The sequence below is a fragment of the Manihot esculenta genome, chromosome 17 (genome assembly GCF_001659605.2).
Source record: "Manihot esculenta cultivar AM560-2 chromosome 17, M.esculenta_v8, whole genome shotgun sequence".
Classification (NCBI taxonomy): Eukaryota; Viridiplantae; Streptophyta; class Magnoliopsida; order Malpighiales; family Euphorbiaceae; genus Manihot; species Manihot esculenta.
In genome coordinates this window covers 20,550,995-20,560,589 of record NC_035177.2, presented here as the reverse complement: position 1 = coordinate 20,560,589, position 9,595 = coordinate 20,550,995, and the positions used below count along the sequence as shown (strand labels likewise).

The 9,595-nt window shown below is 35.9% G+C and overlaps 1 protein-coding gene across 1 annotated transcript; it reads left to right on the top strand.

Annotated features, from left to right (window-relative positions):
• Positions 1-1,530: 1,530 nt before the first annotated feature.
• Positions 1,531-9,214, top strand: LOC110605143. Its single transcript, XM_021743489.2, has 9 exons — positions 1,531-1,681; positions 1,912-3,405; positions 3,492-3,852; positions 4,420-4,504; positions 4,996-5,052; positions 5,229-5,288; positions 5,378-5,599; positions 6,103-7,689; positions 8,203-9,214. Exons 2-9 carry the CDS (start codon positions 1,950-1,952, stop codon positions 8,695-8,697), a joined length of 4,323 nt encoding a protein of 1,440 aa, XP_021599181.1. The 5' UTR covers positions 1,531-1,681; positions 1,912-1,949; the 3' UTR covers positions 8,698-9,214.
• Positions 9,215-9,595: the final 381 nt, after the last annotated feature.

Here is a 9,595-nt window from a genome sequence, read left to right as displayed (position 1 = left end):
TACACATATTCATATGATAAGCACCTATATATTAATTTTAGATATCTCACATATCTCAACTTACGAGATATGTTGCTTCATCTGGAAAGAACATAATATATACTAATTTTGATAGTTTTAATTATTGTCTAATTATAATAAAAATATTAATTAGAAATATTTAAAAATATTACTTAAATGTAATAAAAATTATAATCATATTATAATTTTCTTTATATAATAATAGTCTCATAAATTTTATATTTACTTGAAATTTAATTAAATTAATATTAAAAATAAATAATTACTTTATGAAATTATATTTAAATATTTAAAATATATAAATAGGGCACATTACTACCAATTATTGCAACTAGAAAATTCTTACCTTTTCATTTTACTAGTAGACTAAGCGAGTGAAAATGCAAACTTAGTCAGAATAGGCATATAAAATTTACAAAATTACTTACTCTTTTTGTTGAATAAAAATAAAAGCATTTATTTTTATGTACATTAAAAAAACATAATTAATATAGTTAAATGTATTCTCTTCTGTCTATACCCTTTGAGTACCCATATTGTTTAATTATTAGATTATTCTTAAAATTAATATATTTTACTTTTCAATATATATTAAATAAAAGCATATTAAAAAACTAATAAATAAATTATCGCCTTAAACAAAGTTCTTTATGATTTAGAATGGATGAAAAATGAAAATAAATATATTTTTATGGAATTAGGAATTATATTTTAATAACTTCAATATATACTCTTATTATTTAATTTAAATTATAATATTATTAATTTAAAATATAATAATAAATAAAATTATGAAGTGATATAAATAGATGACAATTTAATTTATTTATTAAGAAAAAAGAGAATCGTCTTGAAATTTAATATTTTTAAATATTTAATTTAATTAAATTTTATTATAGGAAATAGACAGTATATAATTCGATTTAAAATTCGTTTATGTTTAAAAAAATTAGTACTTTGAAATGTGTTTGAGTCAAATAAATAACTAATAATCCTTTTATTGTGAGTAAAATATAATAGCATCTCTACATATATACCAACGTCATACTGGGATTCTTCTTTGGGACTAACCTACCATGGTAGCAATAGCTTCCCTGTGTTCATCTTGATTGAATTATGTACGTGCTTTGGGCCTTTTTTTTTTTTTATTGTAGTTTGCTGTTGCTTACGAATGTTTTATATTAATTTATATTAACTAAGATTAATTTCAATCCTTAGTTGCATTCTCTTTCATCATCTTAGAGTATTTTAAATAACCAATTCTGCAAATTTAAAAATTAATAAAAACTTATAATTTTTATTAATTGGAATAATCTTATTAAATAAGTCACCATTTAAGCCCTTTTTTTTTAAAAAAAAACAGTCAACCTTTAAGTTTTGAGAGCTTAAAAAAATGTGCAAAAAAAAAGGCGATTAGGGTTAGGGAAATGATTCCAATTGCAACTGGTTCGTCCTTCAACGTCATCGTTTCCCGGCACAAAAAAAAACCAAAAAAAAAAAAAAAAACGTCATCGTTTCGCTTGTCCATGAAGCGACACTTCGTTTTGGTTCTAAGAGTGTACGGCGAGCTTCCCACCCTCTTCTAGTACAAACTCAACAAGGCAAACAAAATCAACCGGTTTCTCATCAAAAGTTTCAATCAACTTCTCCAAATTCACAGGTACACGCTTTTCCAATTCTTCATCTATATTATTTGTACTTTCATTTCGGTGTCTTACCTGCTCTGAAAATTGTTTCAAATAGCATTTTCATTGTTTGTGTTTTTCCAGTTTAGCTTTCCCGTCTCTCTAGGGTTCTGCTGCTCGTGACACCAAATGCAACTGATATTTTATCTATTTCTTGTATAGATTTAAAATTTCGTTTATATTATTGTTTTCTGGATTTGTTCAGGTTCGATTGGATTTGTATTGGATGTTTTTTTGGTCAAAATGTCTTCAATTATCAATGGGCAACCGAGTGATCAACAAAATGCCTCCCCGGATATCGATGAGAGAGGTTCAAAGCCTCAAGAGGAGGTTGAAAATGAGAATGAAGAGGAAGACGAGGAGGAAGACTTAGATTTCAACCCTTTTCTGAAGGGAACACCGTCGCCAGAAGCTTCTTCCAGTCTGAGCTCTGAAGTTGAAGGTTTAGATGGTAATTCCTTGAAACCAAGGATGGGTGAAGTGCAAAACTATGCTGTTGGAGATTCTGAGCATGGTGAGGAGGTTGTGATGCAAACTGCATTTTCTGCTCAGAGTGAAAAAGAACTTCAAGCTTCCCCTCACGCAAAATCTAAGAAGAGGAAATCTGATTTCAGTTCTCAACCAGAAAATGGAGGTGTTGGAGAGAAGGGAAGTACCTTCAGTACACATGCAATGAGTTTGGATGATGACGATGCTATATGGAAGCGCACTAGGGCTCGTTATTCCCTTGCGAGTTTTACTCTTGATGAACTTGAGACTTTCCTTCAAGAAACCGATGATGAGGATGACCTTCAGAATGTTGATGATGAAGAAGAGTACAGGAAATTTCTTGCAGCTGTTTTACAGGGTGGAGATGGTGATGGTCAGTCAACGCGAGGTAATGAAAATGCTGATGACGAAGATGAGGATAATGATGCAGATTTTGAGATAGAACTCGAAGAGTTGCTTGAGAGTGATGATGATGACAGTAAAAGGGATATGGATCGGAAAGTAGAGCTTGAGAAACGTGGTCGACGGCCGGAGACAAGGCAGAATAGACGCCAAAGGGCCTCTGCTGAATACAAAAAGAAGCTATTAGAACAGACAAAGAGGCCATTGCGTCCTCTTTTACCAATCTTGCCAAATGGAGCAATTGCTTCCTTTCCTAATTCTAACGGGAAGACTTTGGTACCTGAGGGTGCCCCAAGCTATCTGTGTTCTCCAGCAGAAGAAGGCTTGATAAATGGATTCACTCCAAAGCAAATAGGCCAGTTGCATTGTTTGATACATGAGCATATGCAGCTCCTTATTCAAGTATTTTCCCTCAGCATTCTTGACCCTTCCCGGCAACAGATTGCCTCCCAGGTGCAGGGATTAATTTTTGAGATGCTTCATAAACGCGATGAAGTAATAGCCTGCAGAAGTATGCCATATCCTGGTTTTTGCTTTGAAGCTCCCTATGTGTGCCCATCGGTGACGGATGAGTTCCCCAACTATAACACATCACAATGCACTGGATCATCTTCTACTCCAAACATGCAGATGTCTCAGAACATTTCTACTGCTACGGGAAGAAATGATCCTGTTTTCAATGGACAAAACAGTTCCTTACAAATTGCTGGTTCTTTATGGGTACCCTTGGTGAGTGGTCCGATAATGTCCATTATGGATGTAGCTCCACTTAATTTTGTTGGAAGATATATGGAAGATGTTTTCAATGGTATGTCTTTTAAAATCATGAGACTGTTTTGCATTTGCTTTCACATGCTCATTAAGCAGTTCAAAATTCTTGATCTATTTTGACAGCTGTTCAGGAGTATCGGCAGCGTCATTTGGATTCTAGTTGTGATACTTGGAATGAGAGGGAACCGCTCTTTCACCTTCCTCGTTTTTCAGCCTCAACTGAGGCAAATGGCGAGGTTTCAAAAAGAAACATGCCTACTGCTCTCAGTTCAGTGCCATCTGCTCCTGCTCAACAACCGCCTAAGAAGACATTGGCTGCTTCCATTGTGGAAAATGTCAAGAAGCAATCAGTTGCTTTAGTCCCAAAAGATATTAGCAAGTTAGCACGGAGGTTTTTTCCTCTGTTCAATCCAACACTATTTCCTCATAAGCCACCTCCTGCAGCTGTGGCAAATAGAGTCCTTTTTACTGATTCAGAAGATGAGTGAGTGCATGCTTTCTCATTTTCTATTTTCATATATTCTTTTAATGCTTTGATTGTGCTGGTTGTTGCATTTGCCTTGCTTTTGTTGTTTGATTATTTTCTGCTTCAAGTGTGTTGTATTTCATAGTTTTGCATTTTTAGGGGGAAAGGACATGAAGCTTGGATAATCAAATTATTGATAGTCATTGCTTTCAGGCTTTGATAGGTAACAAAAGCATATGTTTTTGTAGCATTTAAGAGTATATGTCACCCTCTAAGATTTTATAGAAATTAAAAGCATGATAAAAAATGCATTCACCTGAAAGTGGTGCTTGGTGTTCTTCTTCCCCCGCTCCTCTTTTTTGGGTTCTCTGGTGAACCATTGAATCTTGGCTAAGGGTATCCCTACCCATCTACATGTGCTAGACTTAGGGCATTTGATCATGTTGTTTAATGATCTTCTATGCACTTTCTTTAATTACCAACACTTGCTATATTTATGTATTGTGTCAATCAATAGTGTTGTTAAATTATAATTAATATATGGTTTGTCAAGGTTCAGCAGTTTTTAATGTGGATTTAATGCAGATTGTTGGCTTTGGGAATGATGGAATATAATACAGATTGGAAGGCAATTCAGCAGCGCTTTCTTCCTTGCAAATCTAAGCACCAGGTAGTTTATGTTGTAGATTCAATATTGCAAACACAGTAGCTTCTGGTAATTTTTGCATGGGTCACTATTGAGCCTAGATGTGAATATGTGTCTGTTCATTCTTTTTCTTTTCCCCTTTAAATGCTAATGAATATCGAAAGCCACATATTTTGGTCATTAGCAGGTAAGTTTTTGAAGTCATCTTCTTTTTCTCAAGCCTTTGTTCTATGCATTTTTTATCCACTCAGAAATAAGGTACCTAGACTATCAAGTTTTAGTAATAAATGAATGAAAAAGGGTGTAATCGTTAATAGTTTAATGTCAATTATTTGCTCCATTTTCTAGCATTCATATAATTAGTTTGTGGTTACTACAGCTTTTAAATTTGTCCATGATCAAGAAATGTGTTTCTGGGAGTGCTTATTTTCTAAAGACACTGTTGCATGTATGGTTTATTTATTATTATCAACAACATTATGACACTAAAGCAACATCTGCTACTTTCACTACAGATTTTTGTTAGGCAGAAAAATCGCTGCTCATCAAAAGCACCGGAAAATCCCATAAAGGTATGGTCAAAATCACAAGCACCAATTTTCTCAGTGGTAGCTTTGCTATTCGGAAGTATGCATTAGTCCTCCTCCTTATCTTCAATAACTTGCACTTTTCAGCTGTGATTCCACAGCTTGCTCTTATGGTTTCTAATTAGTGAAAATCTAATCCAACTTCTTGCTAATCTATACAGGCAGTTAGGAGAATGAAAACCTCTCCATTGACTTCTGAGGAGATAGAATGCATACAAGAGGTAATATCATGCAAGACCTTTCTCAATTCTGCCACCTCCCCCAAGCTTTTCTGCTGAATTAGTTTCTAACTTTTATCACCTTACTCCAGGGACTCAGGGTTTTCAAACATGATTGGATGTCAGTATGGAGATTTATTGTCCCACATAGGGATCCATCCTTACTACCCCGACAGTGGCGGATTTCCCTTGGAACTCAGAGGTCTTATAAATTAGATGCTGCTAAAAAAGAAAAACGACGGATATATGAATCAAATAGAAGAAGGTGTAAAACTGCAGATTTGGCTAACTGGCAAGTGATATCTGACAAAGAGGTTTGTTGTCATACATAATCTCATTTCTTACCAATTATGCAATAGGCCTATCAGTTTGCTACCTTGTCTTAATGAGTTTTGATGGATTAAACCTTGTTTTGAATGACTAATGGCATGTTGAAGTTCAATATGCTCTTAAATCCTTTTGCATAGATGTAAGCTGGACTATACCTGGCTTAGATTTTGTTCTAGCTCATCATGTCTATGCTTCAAAGTATAATAGCAATATGTAATAGAACAAGGATATTGATCATTTGATATGGAACTTTGAGATATGTTTTTTGAAAAAATCATCAGAAAAATTTGGCACAAGGTAAAACTGACTGATGAATTATGTAGTTTACCCTTTTATTTGTTCCCCTCAAGTGCACATGCATATTGTGCCATTTCTTGGGCTTGCTATATGCTCTATAATTTAACTCAGCTTGTACCCATTTTTTGTTGATTGAGAATTCGTCCTTAGATGGTTATTTAACTTCATTAATTTCTTTATTTGGCTGTAGGACAATCATGTTGACAGTACTGGCAGGCAAAATAATAGTGGAGATGATTATGCAGATAATGCAAGTGAAGCTTACGTTCATCAGGCATTTTTAGCAGATTGGAGACCAGATGCCTCATGTCTTATTCCATCTGAGCATCCCTGCTTAAATGTTAACGGAAAAGATCTTCCTAGTGGCGCATTGCTAAGAGAGGGTACTCAAATAAGGGAGCAATCCAAGATTGATAATATGCACGGGTTTCCATATGCCCACTATTACCAATATTCTCATAATATGTCTCACTTTTCTCATGTTAGACATTGCCCTCCTAACTCTGTGCAACTGAATCATCAAGTTTCTGATACAGCGCAGAATGCTGCCAAGTCTCCTATTTATTTGCGACCGTACCGGACTCGTAGAACTGATGGTGCATACTTAGTGAAATTGGCTCCAGACTTGCCCCCTGTAAATCTTCCACCAACTGTACGTGTAATTTCCCAGGCAGCTTTCAAAAGCAACCAATGCAGAGTGCCTATCAAGGTATCTGCCTCAGGAGGTAGTACTGGTGATGCTAGAAAAGTAAATACAGTTCATCAGCTTCCTCAAGTTGCAAACTTGAGAACCACTAGTTCAGCAAAAGCTGCAAGGGATAAAAGCAATCAAGTGACAGATAATGTCACAAATTCATGTCCAGAAGGGCTTACAAGTTCACGAGCCGAAGAATCTGCCATTGTCCATGATAGATGTAGTGCTGAATCAGATCTTCAAATGCATCCGTTACTGTTCCAGGCCCCTGAAGATGGGCGTGTATCATATTTTTCGTCAAACTGCACTGCTGGTACTTCTAGTTCTTTTACATTCACTTCAGCAAACCAGCCTCAATTGAATCTGAGTCTGTTTCAAAGTCCAAATCAAGCAAGTCATTTTGCTGATTACTTTAATAAATCTTCAAAGACAAAGGAATCCTCTTCAGCATCATGTGGGATTGACTTCCATCCTCTTTTGCAAAGAACTGATGAAGAAAATAGTGACCTTGCCACAGCATGCTCCAATACACATGGATTTGTTTGTTTGGGAGGCAAATCTGCTCAATTACAAAATCCTTTAAATGCTGCTCAGATTACATCATTGGTCAATAGTGGCCCATCTGCTACTGGCTCAAAACCCTCTATTCCTAATGAGAAAGCTAATGAGCTGGACTTGGAAATTCATCTGAGTTCTACATGTACAAAAGAGAAAGCTAAGGGAAATGGAGTTGGTGGGGCAAATAATCAACCTAAGTCAACATTAAGTGCATCAAATGCGGGAAATACAATTGAAAAACACAAAACTAACTGTTCATGCCACCACCAGAGTTCAAATTGTCCCCTTCAGAACAACCTTGTTTCCAGTGCTGATGCATCAGCTGTCCCAATCAACAATGACAGCAGTTGCAACATGGATGATCTAGGAGACCAGTCTCACCCAGAGATTGTGATGGAACAGGAAGAGTTGAGTGACTCTGATGAAGAAACTGAAGAACATGTAGAGTTCGAGCGCGAGGAGATGACTGATTCTGATGGGGAGGAGGGTTTGGGCTGTGAACCAATTGCAGAAGTGCATGATAAGGTGACTTTGCTCTCTCTTTGTATTAAAGTTTGGCTACTTTTGTGTCTAGAGAGATGCTGGAGACTTAAGCTGAGTTATTGAACTCCTGATGACTTGGTGGAATATCTCTCATATGATTACTGTGTCGAAATCGAATTCACTTTAATTTGTTGATGCATTTTCTAGCGACTCACAATCTCACAGAGCTGTTCTACATACAATTTACTGCATATCACATAACTGATTAGAAATGTATTTTCTTGCTTCTGGGGGTTGGCATACTGGTTATGCTGCCATATGTTTCAAAGCTATTCTTTGATCTTGGTTAGTCTTGCTGTGCTGATCCTGCATGGTGGGAGAAGATCTGTGTTTTTTTTTTATGTCATGATGTTTAGGGGATAAAGTAACATCGATCAGTTCCTTTCGCATATACTCGTAAATGCTTCTACTACTTTCTAGTGGAAACTAGTTGCAGTTCTCAACATTTTACTTTCAGTCTTATTAGTTAACCATTGTATTTGATTTTGTTAATAGGACTTTCCTAGTTTGGCAGCAGAAGAAGTTACAGCTGATGCAGATTGTGGTGATGAGCAATGTGAGTGGAGGAGTCATGTTCATCCTCAGGCCAATACTTCTATCCCTGGGGAAAGCAGTCCTTTCTTAAAGTTGGGTCTTACAAGCCTGGAGAAAGACGCTACTAGTAACTCTTGGTTAACTTTAGATTCACGCCCACCTGTTGATCTTCCGAGCACTAAGGCTAGGTATGAAGAGTGTACAATCAGCGTTTGTCCTATTTCCAAAAACTTGGCTTCATGTCGTCCCAGTAGATCCTGCAAGAAGACTGCACCAAGCGTGAAAACAATTGCAACAGAGGGTAATGTTATAGACATGGCACAACAACTCAGCCTTGGTCCTCTTGCTGTTTCCTCATTGAAGAAACCCAGGAAGCGATCTTGTCGAACAAATACGGGTTCAAGCACGGGAATGAAAACTGAAAATCCCAGCTATGACCAAGAGAAGTTTGATTGATTGTAGCTTGACTAGCTTCTTTGATAATCAGCTGTCAGAATTTCCCACAAGAAAAAGGCAGATTTAGTTGATAGTCTGAATTGGTTATCGTTTCTTGGATTTCAACAGCCCAATTAACAATTGAGCTTGTGGAGTCAGGTCTCAAGTATCAAAGCAGCAGAGAAATGGACTGTGTGGACTCTGGAGGCAGCTTCACATTCTCGCTAACTCATTTTTCGTGGTGCTCTTGTGATTTATATGCCCACTCCACTGGAGGTACCAGGTCCAGGGAGGGGTTTTGTTTCTGCGGGTTCACTGTGTTAATTTTATTGTGAATATGTTTTAGTTCATTAAAATTAGTAAATGTGTCGTTTCTTCAAGGGTTATGTTAGTGTACATGTTTTTTTGCTTGTAGATTCATTCTATTGGCACTCCCAAATTGGGCGGAATGGGCTATTGTGAATATTTTTTTCTTTCAAGAGAACATAATGTAGTTTAAAGAGATCAATGAAAAATGAACATAATTATTCGTGCGCCACTTGAATTTTATCCGAAAACTGTTTAGAATTTGTTCAATTTTGATTGGATGATCTCGAACCCCAATGATTTGAGTAGCTTACTTAAATCAAATTTGAATATAATAACACATCGAATTTGTCTTAGTTATTTGTACTCCTGTTTTTAACATTATATATTGCTAGAGCTAAGCTAAAATGGTCATTACTGGCAAAAAAAAAAAGGATTTTAGCTAAAGAAATTTTACATTGACGCATGAGAACGCCTTTTGACCATCACAGATAGAATAGTGTAATTTTTATGAAAAAAAGAACGAGATTTTCATTATGTAAAACAGAAGTCTTTTTAAGGTTTCAATTCTAAAAAAATGAAAGTTTTGACTTTTTCAACTCGTAAAGTTTTT

What these genes read in the sequence shown, in the direction of transcription:
- LOC110605143 (XM_021743489.2), top strand. Translation starts at nt 1,950, where the DNA reads ATGTCTTCAATTATCAATGGGCAACCGAGTGATCAACAAAATGCCTCC. An exon ending in TTTACTGATTCAGAAGATGA is followed by an intron (nt 3,853 to 4,419) that starts GTGAGTGCATGC and finishes GATTTAATGCAG; the next exon opens with ATTGTTGGCTTTGGGAATGA. An exon ending in CACCGGAAAATCCCATAAAG is followed by an intron (nt 5,053 to 5,228) that starts GTATGGTCAAAA and finishes TAATCTATACAG; the next exon opens with GCAGTTAGGAGAATGAAAAC.